Source organism: Spermophilus citellus (genome assembly GCF_964194105.1).
Source record: "Spermophilus citellus genome assembly, chromosome: 3".
Taxonomy (NCBI): domain Eukaryota; kingdom Metazoa; phylum Chordata; class Mammalia; order Rodentia; family Sciuridae; genus Spermophilus; species Spermophilus citellus.
In genome coordinates, this window is record NC_138184.1 from 159,284,583 (window position 1) to 159,309,807 (window position 25,225).

The following is a 25,225-nucleotide window of genomic DNA, read 5'->3' on the forward strand; positions in this document are numbered from 1 at the left end:
AGCTGAAAGACATTATGATGAGAAACAAAACTCTTTAGCTTGGTGACTGGTTGGAAGGATACAGATGATTAAGATTTTAAGCTGGACTGGGAAAGTGGTGCATAGGATGTAGGAAAATAAGAAACTTTTTATTTTAAAGGAACTGATGAAAAATCAAGTGGGATGCTAGAGAAATTAAATATGAAGGTAGAGATTTAGAAATTATTATACCAAGAAGTTGGTGAAAACTCTGGGATTATTTCAGATCTCCAAGGGTAACCAACAATTTTTGGCTACATAAACCTGGGGCATCAAAATTAAGGTCATGATGATAGCCTTCATACCAAATTTTCTCATCTTTGCCCATGTCTACTTTGTAGAAAATCTACCAATGATTCTAAGAATCTTTAAGAAAGAGAATGTTACTGCTACTCCAGGGACTGGCTTTTGCTTGGTGTTCAGTGCTTTCCTTGCTTGCCTTGGTTGCTGTGGTTTTGTCTCCTCTGCCTCTCAGTGAAGGCAGAGAGCTGCAGGTGTTTGGCACCCTTCCCATAACCACAGAAATTGTTACTTCCCATGTTGATGTTCTCAGACAACCATGGAAAATTTCTTAGTTCTTGTTCTTTTGTCCCACCATTCTCACCTCAAGTCTTAGACTTGTTATCCATTGACTTTGTCAGTACCCCTGTCCAAAAGGCAGGTGGCTTTATGATTCCTCATTCATATTTTTTGTGCCTAGTAGGTGGTTCCTTCAGATGAATTCTTACACAGTGTTTTTCAACATTTTCCTCCATCTATTCTTAGGCATAGGTACACTTACTTGTCCTAGTCCTAGAATGAAAGCCATTATAGGCTCAAACTGGGACCAGATCCCTTGGAATATGATCCCTTGGGAAAAGAGAGATTGAGATGGGAAATCCCTACATTTTTTTAGAATATTTTTTCTTAGTTGTCAGTGGACTTTTATTTATTTTTTATTTATATGTGGTGCTGAGAATCAAACCTAGTGCCTCACACATTCTAGGCAAGCGCACTACCACTGAGCCACAACTCCAGCCTGGAAATCCCTACATTTTAAATGATTATCCAATTTCCTGGTTCTTTTGCTACCTCTAGTTTTATAAGGGTCTTCTGCTGGTTGGTTGATTTGAGATTATTTCCTCTTTTCACCAGATGGAACAATGATGTGTTTGAGCTATTGTGTAATTGGGTCCTATCTGAATATTGGGAGGATTGGGTTGCTTCTTTCTCAACTTTTAAAATTCTTTTTTTTTTTTTAAAGAGAGAGTGAGAGAGGAGAGAGAGAGAATCCCTCAATATTTATCCTCTAGTTATCGGCAGACACAACATCCCCGTTTTGTATGTGGTGCTGAGGATCGAACCCGGGCCGCACGCATGCCAGGCGAGCGCGCCACCGCTTGAGCCAAATCCCCAGCCCTCAACTTTTAAAATTCTTTATAAAACTTTCCATATTTATCTACTTGAGTTTAGTAAAGATTTGGATATTTAGCACATTTTTTTTCTTTCAAAAAGCATTGGTAATTTATTATTATTTTTTCTGATTCATTTATGGAGAATCCCAATGAGCCTTTTGAAAACTTATCATTTGCAGTTACTTTAAAATAGCAATTTATTGAAAGGTACTACTCTAAAAATGTTTTACTGCATTCCAATCAAGCTATGAAGTTCAAGGACTGTGAAGATTAAAAAATACAAATGAGGGGCTGGGGTTGTGGTCCAGCGGTAGAGCACTCGCCTAGCACGTGCAAGGCCCTGGGTTTGATCCTCAGCACCACATAAAAAAGTAAATAAAATAAAGTTATTGTGACCAACTACAATTAAAAAATAAATATAAAAAATACAAATGATAGATGTATCTGTTTTCTTAATTTTTTTAGCCTTCTTTGAATCCTGGGGGAAGCCAGTCATCAGATGTGGTACTTTTGAACCACTGGAAAGTAAGGAATTTTGAAGTACAACGTGGTGACATTGTATCATTGGTGTAAGTAATTCAGAAACATACTATCTTTGTATTTATTCTTATGCTGGTTTAACTGTGAATCCACTGGTAATACCATGTGGCCAGTTATTAAAGTAATGAGTAAAATGTAGATACTATATTTAAAAATTAATTTTGAAATATAATGATACTACAAAAACCTTTTCTATTAAGATATTCACCAGTTGATTGGCATAGTTGGATTTAGTAAAATGTGTTTAATGAAATAGTGATAGAAATTATTATTCTGATGATCCAAAGTATGTGCATTTGGTATTACTTTGGAATATTTTGAAGTTTTGCATCTCGGTAAGCAACTTTTATGTTACCTTAATGTTTCTTAGTTTTTTGAAGCTAAAATTTAGCTGACAATTATGATGTGAAATTTAATGACAGTTATATGTATCAACAGTTTAATTGAAAAAGGAACTTGGGAAGACTCTACTAGAGGCTTTTGTTTAGAACCAAAAGGTGGCACTGTTTCTCTGTTAAAATACTGTGACTGGTCTGGAACAAAAATTTCATTCCTGTCTTAGTTGTAGAAAAGGAATGTCAAAGTGTGCATAATTGACACAATGATATAATACATAGTCCTAGTGCATGCTTGAATGGTTTAGATTTGAGATTTTTGTTTATTTTAAAAGTAAGACACACTGAGAAGACTACTGCAGAACTTTTCTAATTTCTTTTGGTTTCAGCTATTTATAAAAATGTTTAACTTTAATTCTCTATTATGCAAGTTAGTGGACTAGGTTAGTAACTACTGTAGCAGTTGTACTGTTGTTTGTTTTAGTGGTAGTAAAGACTGGTATTGAGTGAAGACTTCCTATTTGTATTTCTTATTTTTGAATTGTAATAATTTTCTTCTCATTGGATAATAACTTATAATTAGTGAAAGCAAACCAGTATCTGTTTCTTCATACTTACCTTTGGCTAATGCTTTGTGGAAATAGTCCATAAGTTTATCTCCTTCAAGATTGATTGTTCTACTAGGATTCATTTGAAAATATATTAACCAAATCTAGTTAGTAGCTAATGAAATAAACAAATCTGAGTGGAGTTTTGTATGGCAGGCATCCAAGGATGGGGATTAAATGCTTTTTAGGTTTTGAGTACCTTCTTCAATATTAACCTATTCTTTGGAGTGTACTTTAATTTTGTCATTCAGAGTAGTATTTTTGCAACCTCCTTCAAAACCTTTTCCGTGCCGGTTAAGCCTGTCGTATGCTCATTATTCTTTTGCCTTTGGTTTGACAAGGTTACATCCTCACTTAGTCTGTGATAGAGCAGATACCTACCCAAGTGAAAGAGGTTACACTGCAAGCAGAAAATTGTGCAGTTTTTTTTCCCCCATTAAGAAACATGCTATCTCTAAGCAAGTGAATTTTAATAGGTAATTGAAAAGTAAGAAAGGCTTCTTAAAATTCAGGGTTGCATTGGTTCATAAACATATCCTAGCATATCATGGATTATGTTGAAAAGAGAACACTGTTCTTTTACGTAAATATTGAAATGATGGATATTTATTATATAAATTATTTAAAAACATTTATATTCAAATTACAGTTATTATAATACATTGTGGCTATTCCAGGTGAATTATATTTTTAATGAGTCAACTATGTGTCGTTTCTTTGGTAGGTACAAATAAAATACACATTCATAATACTTGTTTCTACCTGGAGTCATATACACAAAAGAATATTTATTGTTGGTTTTATATTTTAATGATAAATAATCATTAAGCAATATTGTTGCTTTCTTTGAGAAAGAAATTAAATTCTTGTTTAACTTGAAGTAATAGTGTAAAAGCCATAAAAGCCACACTGTATTTAATGTTTTATTTTTTGGTTTTAGAGCAAAAATGTTTTCTTGACACATCTCCTTGTTTTCATACAATTTATAGACTGCTTTAGAAGATTGATGGTGGTTTGATAAATGTTCATGTATAGATTTAATCCATGTTGAACAACATTGAATATTTGCTTTCTTTTTTTTTTTTATTGGTTGCTCAAAACATTACAAAGCTCTTGAATATTTGCTTTCTTTACGAAGAGCATCAGTTTGATCTTAGCATAGATGGTAATTTTCATTATTACATTAGAACATTATATCTAAGAAATATGTGATGCATATTGAAATAATTGGATGTTGAATTTAGAGACCATGGTAAAATGCACTTAATCGTTTTGTTGAGAAACTGATGTCAATAGCACATTTAATTGATATATTAGTAATCTTTGGTAACAAGTTAGTATATTTTTATGATAAAAAAAACACAAGAACCCCCCCCCCAGGAATGGCATTTTATATATTTAGAATGTGTGAAGATACATCATTTCTATCATAATTTATAACATATTAATTTTTAGAAAAATTTCAGTTTGCAAATTCATAGTTAAATTAGTAAGGTTTATGAAACTTTGTAACTGAAACACAATAAAAAACAAAATAATCCTGATTTAAAATTCTAGGTTTCAAGGGTGTATGCATTTTTAATGAAATAAGAAATTGAAAATTTGTTGCCTTCACTTTTTTTTCTTGTTTTAAGTACTTAGAAAAAAGTATTAACATTTTGTTACTTAACAGCAAATAATCACCAAGCAGTATTATTGCCTAATTATAGGTGATATAAGGAAGGGTTGAGGCTGTCTGTGAATACAAAGGCAAGGAAGGATATTGTCATTAGAAGTTGCAAGTAGAGGAAAGATTGTAAACTTTGTGCAAAATATGCTGGTATTGGAGGTTTATGCTATGGTCATTGTTTTACATTACTTTTTAAAGTTTATTTTCAATGTGTGTGCGGTTTTTTTTTTTTTTAAAGAAAAGATCAGGGATAACTTTGCAATAACCACTTTTTAGAAGACGATTAAATGTGTAACACTGATTCTTTTTCTCATACATGGCTTTTGGTTGTTGTTACTAATAAGGAAAAATATTCATGGTCTGAGGTAAAATTACATTTAAACACATGTACCTTCTGCATTGTATTGATCTTTTCTCCTTTTACTAATAATCTCTGAGCTAGTTCATGTTACAGAAACACATGGTGTAGCAGAACTGTCTGTCCTTTCTATTGTAAAGGAGTATTGTTTGGAGCTTGTTTGTTGACCACTGCAACTTCCTAAAGAAAGAAAGGAATGGGGGAGGGAGGCAGGTACATACTGGAACATGCTTCTTTGTATCTTGTTAACTTTTCCTAGCTCCCTTTTTCTGTAAAAGGTTGATCTCAGTGGAGCTATTGTTTAAGCATGTTATTTAGTAAAGTTAATTAAAAAGACATATTTATTTAATAAAACTATAGGTCACACAAAATATGATTTGCTGTTATTAAATTCTCAGTATAATTGAGTATATATACATGGTATCATAGGTACTTAGTTGATTTGCAAACTAATAGTAGTGATTACAGTGGATTTTCTATACCTTGGAATTGACTTTTCATTAACCTGTGTGATGGCCTTACTGCAACAGGCTTAACATAAGTAGCACTATTTCACAATAATATATCATTAACAAGTCCCCTGGAACAGAGGCTTTTCCATAATAAAGTTTCAAATAATCACATTTAAAAGTGTTCTAACTTTTCATTTTAAAATAGTAGTAAAGAAAGTTGTAAAATTGGCAGAGTTCGCATTTATGTTATTACATGCAAGCATAGTGTAATTATTGAAAGCAGGAAATTGACAATATTACAACAATATAATATTTTTAATTAATTTACGGACCTTAATCATTTGCCATTGTTTTGATAAATGTCCTTTTTCAGGGCAAGTCCTACTCAGGATCTTATATTTAATTTTTATCTTTCATGTCTGTAGTCAAGTCCTCGAGTCTGTGACAGTTCTTGGTCTTGTCTTTTATGACCTTGGTACTTTTGAAAGGTACTGGCCAGTTATGTTACAGAATGATGTTCAACCTTTTAAAATTTTGAGGCAAGTCTGACTTTAAATGAAGAAGCATTGATGTTAGTGGCAGTTGCTGAGGAGGCCACAGCCATAGTAGCAGCCGAGTGAGGCAGAAGCTCAGACTGAGTAGTCAACAGGGTTAGCTGGGCAAATGGTTAATATCAGGGCAGAGGAGAAGATTGTAGGGTCACTTTTTCAGGCACAGATATTTTTATTTTCTTGGGACCATATTCTTAGATCATGACTGACAGGGTCCATGGTTTCTAAAAATAAACCCAATTAAATCTGTAATTGCTTCAAGAAGCAAGGAGTCAGAGCTGTGCAGATGAGGGAAAAGATTACAGTTTATAGTTAGAGGTAGAAGGGAAAGAAGAAGGGCTTAATCACAGGTTGTGCTACATTGAGCTGGTTTAATGTTTAATTGTAAAAAAAAATTTAAAAAAACAACAAGAAAGAAAAATGAAAATGAAAGAAAAACCCAAAATCAAAAAAAAAAGAGAAAAGAAAAAAGAAAAAAAAAACCTAATAAATGCAGTCTTAGAGTTTGATTAACTTCTCTTCCAGTAGGTGGCGCTGTGCCCACCAGGCCAAGTTTCTCCTGTCAATATGTGGGAACCAATCACTGTGCAGCAGCTCCTCCCAGACTGGGCAAGTCTCCAATCCTGAGTGCCTAGGGCCTCCTCTTGTGTCTAGTCACTTCCCACTTTTCTTCTAGCCAGGCCCCTCTCACGGGTGCCGCACGCTCACCACAATACTGGCTACACCCCAGGTCTGCTGTTCCCGGGAGCCCTGTTTTCATGAACGACTGGGCACACTCTCCCAGTTTGCCATTCCCTCAGACCCTAAGTTTGTAGAGCTTGGGGCTGAGAATCCTCAGTGAATTTTACTTGCCCTCTGGTAGCCACGCCCCCAGTAGCTGGTGCAAGAGACCTCAGCAGTCAGCCCTGGTGGGAGCAGTAGTTCTGCACCTCGGTTCCCGCGCCACCAATGATTCCCTCGGTCTGGCTATCGCGCTCACGAGAGAGCTGGGAGGGGCCCTTAAGGTTTCCCCGATGTGTGGAGAGGGAGGGCTAGGGAATTACACATCTGTAGCCGCAGGTTTCAATGCAGTTATCTCCTCCGCCGCAGTCTGATGACGTCAGTTCTCTGCCATGGTGGTATCTCTTGCAAATGGCGACAGTTCGTTTCCCTTTGCCGGATGACCAATGCAACGGGTGGGTCCTTACTGTCTCTCCCAAGCCCCGTTTCAAACCTGTGGCCACTACCTATGAAGGCTCGGTAGGCATTTACCTCCGTAGGATCAGAAGGGCCGACCAGTTGTTTCAGCCGGATGGATTAGTGCTGAGTCACAGCTGTTTGTCTGCGGGAAGCAGGCGAACGGGAGCTTGAATTCCGGTCTCCTTCCATTTCCAAGCAATTTCCCTTTTCTCTCACCTTCCCTCCCACCTCTCACTCCTGTTTAATGTTAGTCATCTTCTCATGCTCTTCTTCCCTACTCTGTTCTTAGTTACTCTCCTTATATCAAAGAAGACATTTGGCATTTGTTTTTTAGGGATTGGCTAGCTTCACTTAGCATAATCTGTTCTAATGCCATCCATTTCCCTCCAAATTCTATAATTTTGTCATTTTTTAATGCAGAGTAATACTCCATTGTGTATAAATGCCACATTTTTTTTTTTTATCCATTCGTCTATTGAAGAGCATCTAGGTTGCTTCCACAGTCTTGCTATTGTGAATTGTGCTGCTATGAACATCAATGTAGCAGTGTCCCTGTAGCATGCTGCTTTTAGGTCTTTAGGGAATAGACCCAGAAGGGGAATACCTGGGTCAAATGGTGGTTCCATTCCCAGCTTTCCAAGAAATCTCCATACTGCTTTCCAAATTGGATGCACCAATTTGCAGTCCCACCAACAATGTATAAGTGTACCCTTTTCCCCACATCCTCACCAGCACTTGTTGTTGTTTGACTTCATAATGGCTGCCAATCTTACTGGAGTGAGATGGTATCTTAGGGTGGTTTTGATTTGCATTTCTCTGACTGCTAGAGATGGTGAGCATTTTTTCATGTACTTGTTGATTGATTGTATGTCCTCCTCTGAGAAGTGTCTGTTTAGGTCCTTGGCCCATTTGTTGATTGGGTTATTTGTTATCTTATTGTCTAATTTTTTGAGTTCTTTGTATACTCTGGATATTAGGGCTCTATCTGAAGTGTGAGGAGTAAAGATTTGTTCCCATGATGTAGGCTCCCTATTTACCTCTCTTATTGTTTCTTTTGCTGAGAAAAAACTTTTTAGTTTGAGCAAGTCCCATTTGTTGATTCTAGATATTAATTCTTGTGCTATGGGTGTTCTATTGAGGAATTTGGAGCCCGACCACACAGTATGTAGGTCGTATCCAACTTTATCTTCTATCAGATGCCTTGTCTCTGAATTGATATCAAGCTCCTTGATCCATTTTGAGTTAACTTTTGTGCATGGCGAGAGAAAGGGATTCAGTTTCATTTTGTTGCATATGGATTTCCAGTTTTCCCAGCACCATTTGTTGAAGATGCTATCCTTCCTCCATTGCATGCTTTTAGCCCCTTTATCAAATATAAGAAAGTTGTAGTTTTGTGGGTTGGTTTCTGTGTCCTCTATTCTGTACCATTGGTCCACCCGCCTGTTTTGGTACCAGTACCATGCTGTTTTTGTTACTATTGCTCTGTAGTATAGTTTGAAGTCTGGTATCGCTATACCGCCTGATTCACACTTCCTGCTTAGCATTGTTTTTGCTATTCTGGGTCTTTTATTTTTCCATATGAATTTCATGATTGCTTTATCTATTTCTAAAAGAAATGCCGTTGGGATTTTGATTGGCATTGCATAGAACTTATAGAGAACTTTTGGTAATATCGCCATTTTGATGATGTTAGTTCTGCCTATCCATGAACAGGGTATATTTTTCCATCTTCTAAGATCTTCTTGTATATCTCTCTTTAGGGTTCTGTAGTTTTCATTGTATAAGTCTTTTACCTCTTTTGTTAGGTTGATTCCCAAGTATTTTATTATTTTTGAGGATATTGTGAATGGAGTGGTTGTCCTCATTTCCATTTCAGAGGATTTGTCGCTGATATACAGGAATGCCTTTGATTTATGCATGTTGATTTTATATCCTGCCACTTTGCTGAATTCATTTATTAGCTCTAATAGTTTCTTTGTAGACCCTTTTGGGTCTGCTAGGTATAGAATCATGTCATCTGCAAATAGTGATAATTTAAGTTCTTCTTTTCCTATTTTTATGCCTTTAATTTCTTTCGTCTGTCTAATTGCTCTGGCCAGTGTTTCGAGAACTATGTTGAACAGAAGTGGTGAGAGAGGGCATCCCTGTCTTGTTCCAGATTTTAGAGGGAATGCCTTCAATTTTTCTCCATTCAGAATGATGCTAGCCTGAGGCTTAGCATAGATTGCTTTTACAATGTTGAGGTATGTTCCTGTTATCCCTATTTTTTCGAGAGTTTTGAACATAAAGGGATGCTGTACTGTGTCGAAGGTTTTTTCGCATCTATCGAGATGATCATATGGTTCTTATTTTTAAGTCTATTGATGTGGTAAATCACATTTATTGATTTCCGTATATTGAACCAGCCTTGCATCCCAGGGATGAATCCTACTTGATCATGGTGTACAATTTTTTTGATATGATTTTGTATCCGATTCGCCAGAATTTTATTGAGGATTTTTGCGTCTAGGTTCATTAGAGATATAGGTCTGTAGTTTTCTTTCTTTGAAGTGTCTTTGTTTGGTTTAGGAATCAGGGTGATGTTGGCCTCGTAGAATGAATTTGGAAGTTCTCCCTCTTTTTCTATTTCCTGAAATAGCTTGAAAAGTATTAGTATTAGTTCCTCTTTAAAGGTTTTGTAAAACTCTGCTGTATACCCATCTGGTCCTGGGCTTTTCTTAGTTAGTAATCTTTTGATGGTTTCTTCTATTTCCTCAATTGATATTGGTCTGTTTAGGTTGTCTATATCCTCCTGTCTCAATCTGGGCAGATCATATGACTTAAGAAATTTATCGATGCCTTCACTATCTTCTATTTTATTGGAGTATAAGGATTCAAAATAATTTCTGATTATCTTCTGTATTTCTGAAGTGTCTGTTGTGATATTGCCTTTTTCATCCTGTATCCTAGTAATTTGAGTTCTCTCTCTTCTTCTTTTTGTTAGCATGGCTAAGGGTCTGTCGATCTTATTTATTTTTTCAAAGAACCAACTTTTAGTTTTATCAATTTTTTCAATTGTTTCTTTTGTTTCGATTTCATTAATTTCAGCTCTGATTTTAATTATTTCTTGCCTTCTACTTGTTTTGCTGTTGTTTTGCTCTTCTTTTTCTAGGATTTTGAGATGAAGTATGAGATCATTTATTTGTTGGTTTTTTCTTTTTTTAAGGAATGAACTCCATGCAGTGAATTTTCCTCTTAGAACTGCTTTCAATGTGTCCCATAGATTCCGATATGTTGTGTCTGTGTTTTCATTTAGCTCTAAGAAGTTTTTAATTTCCTCCTTGATGTCTTCTAAAACCTATTGATCATTCAGTAACCTATTGTTCATTCTCCAAGTGATGCATGATTTTTCCTTCCTTCTTTTATCGTTGATTTTCAAGTTCAACTCTTGAACTTGAGAAGAGTTTGTTTGATGAATATAGCTGCACCATTGTTTGGGGCATGTATATTTATGATTGTTATGTCTTGTTGGTGTATGGTTCCCTTGAGCAGTATGTAGTGTCCCTCTTTATCCCTTTGGTTAACTTTGGCTTGAAATCTATTTTATTTGATATGAGTATGGACACTCCTGCTTGTTTCCAAAGTCCATATGAGTGATATGATTTTTCCCAACCTTTCACCTTCAGTCTATGTATGTCTTTTCCTATCAAATGCGTCTCCTGTAGGCAGCATATTGTTGGGTCATGTTTTGTGATCCATTCTACTAGCCTGTGTCTCTTAATTGGTGAGTTTAAGCCATTAACATTTAGGGTTATTATTGAGATATGGGTTATCCTTCCAGCCATATTTGTTTATTTATGTTACTGAATATGGTTTGTTTTCCTCTTTGATTATTTCCCCCCCTTTACTGTCCTACCTCCCACTGTTGGTTTTCATTGTTATTTTCCATTTCCTCTTCCTGTAATGTTTTGCCGAGGATTTTTTGGAGAGATGGTTTTCTAGCTGCAAATTCTTTTAACTTTTGTTTATAGTGGAAGGTTTTAATTTCATCTTCCATCTTGAAGCTTAATTTTGCTGGATACACAATTCTTGGTTGGAACCCATTTTCTTTCAGTGTTTGAAATATGTTATTCCAGGATCTTCTAGCTTTCAAAGTCTGTGTTGAGAGATCAGCTGTTATCCTGATTGGTTTACCCCTAAATGTAATCTGCTTCCTTTCTCTTGTAGCCTTTAAAATTCTCTCCTTATTCTGTATGTTGGGCATCTTCATTATAATGTGTCTAGGTGTGGATCTCTTATGATTTTGCACATTCGGCATCCTGTAGGCTTCTAGGATTTGGGATTCTGTCTCGTTCTTCAAGTCTGGGAAGTTTTCTCAAATTATTTCATTGAATAGATTGCTCATTCCTTTGGTTTGGACCTCTATACCTTCCTGTATCCCAATGACTCTTTTAAGTTTGGTCTCTTTATGTTATCCCATATTTCTTGGATGTTCTGCTCATGGTTTCTTAACAGTCTTGCTGAGCTATCTATGTTCTTTTCAAGTTGAAATACTTTGTCTTCATTATCTGATGTTCTATCTTCTAAGTGTTCTACTCTGCTGGTAGTATTCTCAATTGAGTTTTTAAGTTGGTTTATTGCTTCCTGCATTTCTAGGATTTCTGTTTGTTTGTTTTTTATAACCTCTATCTCCCTGTATAGTTGATCTTTTGCTTCCTGGATTTGTTTATGTAATTCATTGTTGAAGAGATCTTTCATTGTCTGATTTTGCCGTCTAATGTCTTCCTTGAGACTCCAGATCATCTGAAGCATGTATCTCCTGAATTCTTTATCTGACATTCCATCTGCTGTAGATATTACCTCTTCTAATGTTGAGTTGACCTGCATTGCTTGTGGTCCTTTCTTTCCTTTTCTCTTCATACTGTTCGTGTTTCTTTCTGCTTACTGAAACTGTTGTGTTATTGCATTTTCCCCCTATATATTTGTATTACTCTTGTATAGTTGCAAAGTCTCCCGCGCAGGCGCGGGCAGGGGCTCTTCTCCTCCTCCAATTGGGGCAATGTGCCTACCACATTGGCAGGCCGCTGGGCCTGTTCTGCTGGTTGGTAGCAGGTGTGCCTACCTTTCAGGCGCGGGCGGCAGCTGTGCCCCTCTGCAGGCCGCTAGGCCTGTCCTGTCGGTGGTCACAGTTCCGCCTCCTTTGCAGTCGCGGGCAGCGGCTCTGCCCCTCTGAAGGCCACTGGGCCTGTTCTGCCGGTGGGTCGCAGGTCCACCTACCTTGCAGGCGTGGGCGGTGGCTCTGCCCCTCTGCGGTTCGCTGGGCCTGTTCTGTCAGTGGTCACAGTTCCGCCTACCTTGCAGGTGCGGGGGGGGCGGGCAGCTCTGCCCCTCCGCACGCCGCTGGGCCTGTTCTGCTGGTGGGTCACAGGTCCACCTACCTTGCAGGCGCGGGAGGCGGCTCTGCCCTTCTGCAGGCCACTGGGACTGTTCTGTTGGTGGGTCGCAGGTCCGCCTACCTTGCAGGCAAGTGGGGTGGCTCTGTCCCTCTGCAGGTTCCTGGGCCTATTCTGCTGGTGGGTCGCAGGTCCGCCTACCTTGCAGGCGTGGTTGGTAGCTCTGCCCCTCCGTGGGCCACTGGGCCTGTTCTGTTGATGGTCACAGTTCCGCTTGCCTTGCTGGCGCGGGGGGAGGGGCAGCTCTGCCCCTCAGCAGGCCGCTGGGCCTGCTCTGCTGGTGGGTCGTAGATCCGCCTACCTTGCAGGCGCGGGGGGAGGGCGCGGCTCTGCCCCTCAGCAGGCCGCTGGGCCTGATCTGCTCGTGGGTCGCAGGTCTGCCTACCTTGTAGGCGCGTGGGGCGGCTCTGTCCCTCTGCGGGTTGCTGGGCGTACTCTGCTGGTGGGTCGCAGGTCTGCCTACTTTGCAGGCGTTGTTGGCAGCTCTGCCCCTCCGCAGGCTACTGAGCCTGTTCTGTTGGTGGTCACAGTTCCGCCTACCTTGCTGGCGCGGGGGGAGGGGGTAGCTCTGCCCCTCAGCAGGCCGCTGGGCCTGGTCTGCTGGTGGGTCGCAGGTCTGCCTACCTTGCAGGCGCGTGGGGTGGTTCTCCCTTTTTTGTTTTAATGAGAAACATCAATGACCCATATTATGAAAGGTTATTCTCTTGCATAATCTAGTGACAGATTTACTCATACTCAGAGGTCACATGAATATTTACTGAAGGCACAAGTTTAGCTTTCACTTTATTAGGAATTCTGTGGATATTGAAAATGCTTACAGAGAAGCTGGCTCAGTTTGATTTGGCTATGGATATGATAATTATAATATGGCTTTCTGTGCTTTTAGAGGTCATAAGTTATGTGCAAAGATTTGTGTATTTGGATTGCTGAAAATTTACTGTGGAGAATTATAGTAACATAGTAGGAAATATCAGTGTGACTAGTAGTCTCTCCTGAATTTCACCATATAATTAAGAAGAATCATTAAAATATTTCAGGTTTATTAAAAATTCATTTTTTTACTAGAGGATCCTTAAAGAGCAGTAAGAAGTTGAAGAAATAATAGGAAAGCTTTGGTAATGGTGACAATGTGTTAATTGAGTTGAAAGAAGGTAAGGGATGTATTAGAAAAGATCCAAATTTGGCAAAAAAGATTTGTAATAAATCAAGGGGGTAAATCAGTTAATAAAGAGGCCAATTATCAGTGAAGGAGGGGAGTGTATTTAATGATTCTAAATGAAAGGTTGAACTGCTTGGGTGAATTTCAGTTTAACAAAACGGAAGAAAAGCAATATGGATAATTAGGCAGTAATAAGATCATACTAAAAAAAATCAGAAAACTGCCTTAGGTTTTAGGGGAATATTGGCTAATAAACTTAACCGCCTGCAGTTTTCTTTGAATTTTCACATTTCTTTTTCTAGAAATGGGAAAAATTATGTTTTTAGTTATTTTTTTAAGGAGATAATGATTCCTTGGCATTGTTTATTATATTATGGATTTTTTAGGTGTCAACAAATAATGAATTATAGAAAAAGATTTTTTTTGTAAGGGTATAATAATATGTTATCATTTTTTAGTATTGTGGATCAGATCAGTTCTTTAAATTTGAGTTTATTTTACTCAACTATTTCAGTATAGAAGCACATTAGAGGCTGTCATTTTAATTGATCCAGTAAGAGAGATTCAGTATAGAAGATTATGACTCTTATAAGTGTGTCTCATATAAGTAAAATCCCAAATATCATCTAAAGAAATATTTGTTTTCTAGTTATTTAAATAATTTATATATATATGTATATATATATATATATATAGTTATTAAAGTATTAGAATGATGTTAATAGATTCTTGACCACTTTTACAGCTTATACCTTATGCCCCTGTGAAACTTGAATTATGGAACCATTTTGATGATTGTTTCTAGAATCAATATAAGATCTAATTTTACATGACCTCTGACTAGTGTTCAGATAGAAGAAATAGTAACCAAGATAATTAAATTCAGAGATGATTCCAAAAGTAAGGATGGCTTGCCTAAGAATTTGGGCTTACTGTTTGTGATGATGTGTTGAGGAAAAGGTCATCTGATATACATAGAAAAACCTTTTTATTTGTAGCCTCTCTTTTGTTACTGGCTTAGTATATTCTGTTTTTACTATTAATCACTATATCAAATGTAGTTTTGCATTGAACACCAATGAGAAAATCTACTTTTCAAAATGTTTGTAGCTTTGCCCCAGGATAAACTTAATAGGCAGTAACTCAAGGGGCAGTCATGATTATATAGTCCAAAAATAATTGGATCAGATACCAAAAGACCTAGTTTCTGGGTTCACTTTGACATTAAGGAACGGTATGTTAATTAACTTGTCAATTAACATTTGTAGATCAGTTTTTATTATACAATGAAAGGATTGTATCTAATAACTTCAAAAGTGACCTTTAACTTGAAAGATTTTTTTTCTCTGTGATTATTTTATTTTTCACATCGTGGGTTAAATTTATTTTATGATGTGAGACAAATCATAATTTCTATTGGATACTTATTTAATATTTAAAAATATTGGGTTTATTCTTTTGGCAACTGTTTCCTAAGTGTTTGTTTTGTGCATAGAATTAGCCACTGGTAATAAAAGAATAAAGAAAACAGGAAAAGCATCTCTTCATGGAACTTACTATTCTGATAGATGTATGTTGAATAGGACAGAATTGAAAATAGACATTTTTGAAACTTGCAAAAAATGTGGTATGTGGTCATATTAACATGGAATCTTGATATTCAGTAAATGAACAATTATGTCAAGCATGGTACGGTGACTAGTACTGGTTCCTAAGATTAAGTGCCTATTCCCAAATTCAGTTACTTTATTTTGCTAATTTGAAATCAGCCTTGATGAGAGTATTTATATAATAAAAATTGGCAATTATCTCACATCAGTCTCTGTGTGTGTGTGTATGCGTGTGTGTATGTACGTGTATATATTACTAGGGATTGAACTCAGGGTGCCTTATACGTAATAGAGAAATACTCTACCCTAGCTACATGCCAGGCCCCCACCCTTCTTAAAAAAATTAACTTATCTAAAAGCATACAGTGCCAAATGTTGCCAGCTGGCACAATGGAAATGGCAGATGTAGTTTCTACCCATGTGTATCATATGAGCAAATTAAATGTGAGGCAAGCACATGATATACAGTGAATTTATAGTCACCTGAAAAGTTATTTAGATGATGTTGAAATAAATGAGATATTGAAGGTAGAAGGGCTGAAAGAAAAAAAGATATGAATTGAAACTAAATTTTAAAGATGGTTACTATATACTTGACTAGAAAGTAAGCAAGACAGTTTTAGAGATGGTATATACAAAAATTTGAGGCAAGAGTGGACAGTATTAGGGAAGAAGTGGTAAAATAGTTTTGTTAGTTTTGAATAAGTATCTAAGCTTAATATCATATAAGCATAACAATAAATAATAAATTAGCTTGTATCCAACAAGTTCAAAATATAGCTAGATTTTCACTAGTAGTAAAAAATTGAAGACAGTCACTGAATTTTGATTTGATCTCTTAATAATGTTCTGAGAGGTAAGGCAATAATTGTTTATACCAAAGTATAGACTTTATACCATATTCAAGGCCTATAAATGTTGTTTGTGGTAAATATTTCCTAGAATATTGATATTGAATCTACTGTACATGCATATGCAATTCCATTATCATCAACTGTCAGTTATTCTTAACATGAAGTATGTTTCCATAAACCTACTTCACAACAATTTGATTCATTCTGCCAACATAGAGGAAGGCATAATTCTCAGTAGCTCCATGCTAGGTTATTCTTTAAGAATAATAGAGGACATTGAGACACTTAGCACTTGCTATTTTGTAATCTGAAAAGGGGCAAATACAAGTAGAGAAAACTGAAAAACCTTTTAAGGATGTATTGGAGCTCAGCTTTAAAGGACACTGGGGGCTCTACTCTAGGGTAGTAATAGTAGCCATTGTCCAGCTGCTGAAATGGAATAACTGTGGAATGGATGAACTCCATTTATGTGAAGAGGGGACACAAACAGCACAAACAGGAAAACATGTAGATCAAAACTGAAATCTCTTTGGAAAGCACAGTCACCATGTGCCTGTCTAATTCTATTAGATAGACTTGCAGCAGCCTTTTATCTGTGTGATACATTGAAACAATACATTGAAATGTATCCATTGATACATTGAAATTGAAAAAGTGGAAGTTAGAATTCTTTTCTTTTCACTTTCAATAATGTCATTTTAGAACACCAATAATAGTTTTTATTTGTTAAAGTAAATGATAGGGTATGTAGTTGGAATGAAATAAGCATGCTCAAATAATAAGCATGATCAGATAATCTTTATTCATTTTTATAAATGCTATTTGGAGCAATAGCTGTATAAAGGAAATAACTATCATTATTTTGGCAGTTATTAGCTTATTAATCTACCTCATAAACTTACATACTTTGTACAATTTAAAATGTTTATTTTTTGATTTCACATGGAAAATTAACATAAAATAAATAAAAATAATATGATTACTTTTTATTTTTCACAAATATCTTCTTTTTACAGGGGAAGAATAAATATATTTATAGTACATTGGAGTATTAAAGAAATTATAGCAAAGATTTTGGTTGGTTATATTTGTAGGTGTCCCTGAAATAACACACTGATTGAATGAAACTTTGAAAGTTTTGCTGGGCAAAGAAGGACTTTCAGTCTTGCCAGAATTTGAAATACTATATTGTCATATACTGAGCCATACTCTGAAATGTTTAAGTTTAAATTTCTGTGGATATTATATTAATGAACATTATAAAGTCTTAGTTATCACTCTCAAATGGCAGATAATAGCACAAGAGTTGAGAAATAAATTCTTTGAACTTTTCTAGATCTATTTTTTAAAATTTTTATTAATTTTTTTTAGTCATACATGACAGTAGAATGCATTTTGACATATAATACATACATGGAATGTATATACATCAATCAAATTGAGAGGAGGGGAGGAGTAGGGATGATAGGAAGGGCAGCAGAATAGAATAGACAATTTGATAGATCTATTTTTTTCACAACTACTTTATAAGAGGTATGTGCTTGTGTGGATGATTATTTTCTTTAAAATCAATACGGAATTGGGCTTGGGGTTTTGTGGCTCAGTGGTAGAGGGCTCACCTAGCATATGTGAGGCACTGGGTTAGATCCTCAGCACCACATAAAAATAAATAAATAAAATAAAGATATCGAGTCCATCTACAACTAAAAAAAAATTTTAAAAAGTTAATACAGAATTGAGTTGAAATAATTCAGAGTATATATTAATATATGTAAATATAAAAAGTAAATGATAGGGTATGTATTTGGAATGAAATAAGCATGTATATACATATATGTATATATACTCTGAACTATATATGTAATAATATGTATTATGTAATATATTATAATTAATATATATATATATATATATATATATATATATATGCCCGAAGTAAAACAAAACCAAACTAAATCATAAGTAGGCATAACCTTAATATATTAAATTATAGATTTGATGATCAAAAGACACTGTATATTGAGGTCCTAATTTTAAGATGTTTGGAGTTACATCATTTTGAGTGTGGGACTGAATAAGGTTCATAAAGAGTTGAACTAATATCTTCTTAAATTTAAACTTTTAAAGTTGTTACTGGTATTGTAAGAGGTAGGAATAGGGGTGAAACCAATGGACTAGAGTCTAGTCTGGGTTTTGTTTCTAGCTATGTGACCTAAATGAGTCACTTAGTCTGTTAGGACCAACTGATCGATAGATTGATCGATCTATCTACCTACCTACTTACCTACCTACCTACTTATCTTTTTTTTTTTTTGCCTCTTCCTACATTTTTATTACTGACTTTTAGTTGTACATAATGATGGGATTTGTTATTACATAATAATATATGCATACAATGCAACAATATAATTTGGTCAATATCATTCCCAGTACTCCTCCCCCCCTCACCCTTTAGGTCTTGTTTTCTTAAACTATATTATTTCTTTATCCTCTAAAAGCCTATAATATATAAGAAATGTTTCAAGTGATGAAATTTTAGGTTTCTTGATGGCTATTGGAAGAAATTTGGCATCAAGTATGGATAGTAAGTTTTATAGAACAATCCTATATCAGTAATAAGTGGTGATAACCCATAACTAGGTTAGCAAGCAGATTTATTTCTTTGTAAAAAAATCCATACATAGATGTTTCTGTTACTGGAGAGCAAGAGTTAATAACATCCTAGTAACACTGAATGATGTATACTTTATTTATTTACAATATGATTTCTGTATTTGGAATCTTATACAGAGAACTATCTTGGTTACGCTGTTCAGATCACCTGACTTTTATAGGAAAACAATAGATCCCCTGAGGTAACACTAATGTAGATACAAAGTACTTCTGGCACTTAGTGGATTTAGTTAGGGTGAGAAATAATGACTTTAATTGTTACCTATTTCTTAATATTTTTACACTTGGTTGTCTCTTGGTCTCTTTATTCTCCTAGCATATTTCAGTTGGATGAGATGGTAGTTCTTTATAATGCAATGTGTTTTTTTCTCCTAGCTAAATTCTTTTATTATTAACCTCATCTGCCTTAGCTGGCAGTATAGTCATCAGTGCTGTAAGGAACAGGATAAATATTAATTGGAGTATGTTACTTTTTGGAGACCTTTAAGAATTACTAAATACGCTGAGGAAATGATTTTTGCTTCTATTCCCCGAGTGTTTGTTTAAAATTTAATTGCTTAATTTGAAAGAAAACTAGAGGTCATAAAAAGCAAAGCATAAATTGTCAACAGAAATATTTTTGTATATAGTAAGAGTGTTTTGCCCTTTCCTCAAAAAGAAAACAAGGTAATAACTGATCATCATATTTAAAATGATAATTATATCTCTGTAATTCCATGGAAGTCTAGACATGAACTCAAGATCTGGCATATTATTTTCAATGTAAATATCAGCCATCTTTGAACATTTATTATGAAAAATCACTTTTATTGTGCTTCAGCATGACTCATTAAAGTGGGACAAGACAGAACTGCAACTGCAATAAAATATTCCCGTTAAAATGAGTACCATCTTTGGGCTAGGGTTGTGGCTCAGTGGTATCGTGCTTGCCTAGCATGCATGAGGCACTGGGTTCCGATCCTCAGCACCACATAAAAATAAAGATAATAAAGTCCATCAATAACTTAAAAAAATTTTAAAAAAAGAAAAAAAAATGAGTACCATCTTTTATAGAATGTATATATTTCTGGGCCATGTATACAATTGGAAATTTTGGAAAGGCAAGTCTTTGGGGCTTATATTCCAAGAATTGTTCTAAATTTTTACCTTTATTACCTCATTTAATCTTCCCCAATAGCTTTGTGAAATAAAAAGTATTATACAATGAGGAAACTGAAGCATCTAGAGATGGGTAACTGGCCCAAGATCACACTTTAAGTTTGAGAGTGAGGATTCAGACCAGGACTTTCTCACCTCAGAGGCCACTCAACCTCATACCTCTTCTAATCAGTGATTTTGGTCTGCCCTCAGTCTGTCTAATTTCATGCTAATGAACTCTAAATGCTGTGCTCTTGGCTAGCTAGTATTCTCATTTTTAGGATGAACTATGAGATATTTTAAATTTATTTATAATAAGCATGTCCTCATATAAATACTTAAATATAGTAAATATAACTGTATTACATAGTCATTTTTATACCTTAACAATAATTATTGCTTGTTCAGTATAGTTATTGTTATTACTAAGAAACATTCCTGCTAAGTGAAGTAAGGGGATTTTTTTTAACACAGTTGTTTATTTATTTTAAATCAAAATAAGGCTAGTAGTTTGCAAAATCAATGAATTTCCTTTCTTAAATTCTTTCCCCAATTTTTCACTCTTTCCTAAAAAGCTACTAAATCTAAGGAGCTTTCATATTCTTTTGAGTCATGTCAATTACCTTCTCTTCTTCCCTCTCCCCAAATTAAGTGGACATCAAGCACACGCATTTTGGAAGGAAAATCACTACTGAAGGCCCATTTCTCCGGATGAGGGAGGAGTTTGAAAACTGCTGTGAAAAGCTTGAATATATGATGGGGAAGTGGTTGGGAGTGTATCCTGGAATAGCTTAGACAGGGGATTAATGAATACTGAGATCTTGTCTGACAGTGAAGTCATCAAAAATGTGTCATAAGCAGATAGAACTCCTCAGAATTTAAGATGTACTGCCAAATGGGGGACAGAGAATCAGGTATAGTAGAAATGTCAAATCTTAACTGACTTTTTGAATAGGATGTTTGGGTAGTTAAAGTTAAAAAAGTTGGCTGTATTTATATATATTCCTAGTCAGTGTTTGATTGATCAAATAAGGTCCACATAAAAGGACTGAGAATAGATAAATTAAGACATAGTTCAGAGGAAAAACATTAGAGAAGAAATTAATATTAGCAACTAGCACTCATGGAATACTTATTTTAATACAGGTATTATTCTAAGTACTTTAATATAGAATGCTATTTAATGATTATAAAGTTAATGTAATTTGACATCTCATATAATGATAACTGTGACTTTTGTTTTTATACCTATTTTATCGCTGTAGAGAGAGGTAAAGCAATTTGCCCAGTTTACACAGTCTAGTAAATAATGGAGGTAGTATTCAAAGTGGTTCATTCTGCCTCCACAATTTATGATCCTACCATATGCTTTTCTGGATGAAGATGTAAGTGTGAGAGAGGGAAGGATCAAAAAAGTAATATACATACATGTGATAAAGAGCAATGTCATTACTACCAATATTTCAAGTCTTGATTTGGGTTAATCATGACAGAGGCTAAGTTTTGATAAGTTTCTGCTTCAAGTTTTGATAAATAAATGATTTAGTGAGTGGCTAATTTATCTGAAGTGAGTGGCTATTATCTATTTTTTGGTATATATACGTCAGGCTGTGTGTGTGTGTGTGTGTGTGTGTGTGTGTGTGTGTGTGTGCGTGCACACCTGTGAGCGCACTTGTGTGATTTACTTGGGTTAGAGTGTTTTGGGTGTTCCCTCCCCTATTTTATCATCTGTTCAATATATTCTGAATTTTCTATATTACCTATTGTTTAATTTTATAATAGAAAAATGTAATTAACTCAAATTATGATAAAACAGTATGATTTTGACCTTAGATAATCTTGCCACCTGACTCTAACATTTATGATAATTGTAGGAATTCATTAAAGGCAAACAAATAAAATATTTTGATAAAGGATTTTCCTCAGTGCAAGTTTGCAAATGACTGTACTCTTTCTTCCCTTTTCTTGATTTTTTTCTTTTGCCACTTAAAAAAAAAGATAAGGAAAATATTTATTTAAAAATCTCTACAAATGCTTTTGTTTATGAATTACAAACAAAAATTAACAAAATGTGTGTCTTTCTAACTTTCTGAAATGTTACTTGACATGAAACTTCCTATTAATTTCCAGTATAGCCTCCTCTACTTTTTCAGCACTAGGATTGAAGCAGGGCCTCACACATGCTAGGCAATCACTTTACCACTGAGTCACATCCCTAGCCCTCTACATGCTTTTTCGTTCTTGCAGTTTGCACTGAAATGCTTAAACAGAAATATGTTTCTTGCATTTGTTGAAGAAATATTTCTTATCTAGTATAGAACATAGGTAATAGTTAAAATGCCTTAAGAAAACTCAATCTGTGTACCCAGGTGTTTATTGCATTTCTAGTATCTTGGGTTTAATTTGAGGTACATTTGCTAACTGAGGTTCTGGCTACTACCACACTGGTATGTCCTCCACCTTGATGCTAGGGTGCCATTTCAACCCACATAGCTGAATTTCAAAATGAAGCTTGTTGCTGGTTTCTAATTGCCCTTTGGGGCTTTTAAAGTTGCAATAAGACAATCTTAGAGCGTTCCATGAAGCATTTTTATTTCACTGAAATCCAAAAAATCTTTATTAGAATTCTCTGAATTAAAGGACTCTGATTTTCAGTCAGCTTGATCTTGAAGCAGAGCATTGAGGATGCTTTCTAGACATTAGCAATTTTCTTTATTGCTTTATATTTTTTCTTAGTAATGTACTGTACATTTGTAATCCTCTTACCAAAGGACGCCCCCATGTGCTGAGTTGTTTGTAAGAGAAATCTCTGTCATTTTCTATTGAGTTAAAATGGATATTTTAAAGAAAAGCTACATTTTTACTATAAGAAATTAATGGTGATAAATAATAATACCAGGAATTTTTGCCTTTCATTTTGGTTGCTGTGTCTGAGGGAAGAGGACATAATAAAAATTGCTTAAAATTTTTGCCTAGCTAACTTTACTCACATTTTATTGGTAACTGCAAGTGACATGCCACTTTTAAAGGGAGAGGAGGGGAATGTAACATAAAAATATCATAAGAATATAAAGGAATATTTCATAGGTCTGATTGGTTGATTGATTCATTAATTTAACTAAAATTTATTGAGCACTGTTTTTTTTTCATTATTATATCACCAATCCTGGAGATTCCTGTCATCATGAACTAACATTGTGATGACACTGTTTTGGAATTCATCTGTCAGTACTAATCAAGAACTTTAGCCAGCTACAGTGGCACAAACCTCTAATCCCAGCTTCTTGGGAAATGAGGTAGGAAAATCACAAGTTTGAGGCCAGGCTCCATAACTTGGTAAGACTGTCTCAAAGTAAAAAGTAAAAAGAGCCTGATATATAGCTCAGTGATAAAGTGTCTCTGGATTCAATCTCTAGTTCTGAGGCAGGGGAAGAAAAGAACACTGACAATGCTTACATGTTTTAATCCATTAATTTCACTTCCAGACTGCTTATTTAAGGAGATATTATATGAAAAAAAGGATAATATCAAATATTATAGTTTTCTTTGTAATTGAAGAAATTAGACACATCCAGGAGACGGGGGAGGGGGGAGGGAAATTATGTTACATTTACTTATAGAATCTATGAAAAGCATCAGTTTTTGTTAAAAAGTTGCTGCATTTTTTTTGGTGGCTATTTTCAGCAATATTTTAGTATCCTGTTGTGACATAGAGTAGGTGACATAGTTTATTTAGGACCCAAGAACTGGTAAAATGGAAATAATTTTAGATTGTTAGGATTATATAAGGGAACCCAAAGTATGAATTCATGTACCAGGAGATTAGGAGAATTTAAAGAAATTAGAAGTTTTAAATTCTACAAGGCTATCAATTCTAAACATCCTAAAGGCAACTGGAATCAAGATGAAGGAGAATATAAGGAGAGAATGGATGGAATGTGGTGGTGGTATGAAGGAGGAAAAGGGTCCTGAGGAAAGTGATGAGAAGATCAGATGGACAAGGAGAATCAGAAAAGTATGCTATTTGGGAGAAATTCTGGAACAAAGAACTTTTGAAGAGAAATAGAACGTAGAGACAAAAGAGATTGGAGGAATAATTTTATTGGTAATTGAGGATAGTTTTTCTGATAATTTAGGGTACTATAGTGTTAGGATGCTCATTTGTTAAAATAGAAAGTATTTCATAGATATTATTGATGGAATAATAACAGCCTATAAAAATTGATCAGAGTTTTTAACCATTTAAAACTATTTTTAGTTAAAGGCTGAATGGATAGATTAAATGGAAATAATTTACATATTTAATAGAAATTTACTCATTCCAAGAAAAGTTCTCATATGAAGAAAATGTCGCTCATATGAAGAAAATATTTATACTAACCAAATAGTAAAAAAACAAAATGCCACAATTAAAAAATTCAATTATTGAAAATCTAACTAATATAATTTACATTTTAGAGATTGACACAGACTAAATGACCAAAAAATTGTTGAAAAAGAAATAAAAACCAATGACAAATTTAAGATTTAAATCCTTTAGACAAAAATAACTGGGTTGTAAGATTCTGTTTAGAAATACAGTGAATTATGTGCTATATCTTGAAGCAAGTAAAGAACCCTGTGAACATTTCTCATATGTCAGAGTATTTTATATGTTTGCTTTAAGGGACAATTAGTGATGTTTGGAGACTTTACAATAACTTTGTGGGAAGGACTAGGGCAGTTGTAATGAGTGAAATATAGTTTTGACATATACAAAAGTAGTGTGTTACAGGCTAGTGAAATGTAAAGTGTCTTGTATACCTTGAAGAGCTGCTGTGGCTATATAGATCTCCTTTATTCTCCAACTGTTCTAGTTTTACATTGTCCTCAGTCAGGCTATATGGTAGGAATATATTTAAATTTGTGCATTCTTTTTTATTCTACTGTAGAAACTTACAGCTTAGGTTTCTGCTTTTTCTTTCTTTCTTTTTTTTTAAAATATATTTTTTAGTTGTAGATGGACACAATGTCTTTATTTTATGTGGTGTTTAGGTTCGAATCCAGTGCCTCACACGAGCAAGGCAGGCGCTCTACCACTGAGCTACAGCCCTAGTCCCCTGCCTTTTCTTTTTATGAAATAGCACTATTAAATAAAATTTGGAAGGAGACCTGATTGATAGCGTTGATAAGCACTTAAAATATTAGGTTTTTAATCAGGTCAAGACCTTAAAGATCCCTGCGTTTTGCCTCACTTTGCAGATGAAGAATTTGAGA

At 35.0% G+C, this 25,225-nt stretch overlaps 1 protein-coding gene across 2 annotated transcripts in view; it reads left to right on the forward strand.

Annotated features, from left to right (window-relative positions):
- The window catches only part of IMMP2L (inner mitochondrial membrane peptidase subunit 2), an 883,542-nt gene that overhangs the window by 78,678 nt on the left and 779,639 nt on the right, over window positions 1-25,225 (forward strand). For both annotated transcript variants that reach the window (XM_081285017.1, XM_081285018.1), the window contains exon 4: window positions 1,878-1,981. In XM_081285017.1, the coding sequence (XP_081141143.1) occupies window positions 1,878-1,981 (104 nt within the window). The remainder of the gene's footprint in view (window positions 1-1,877; window positions 1,982-25,225) is intronic.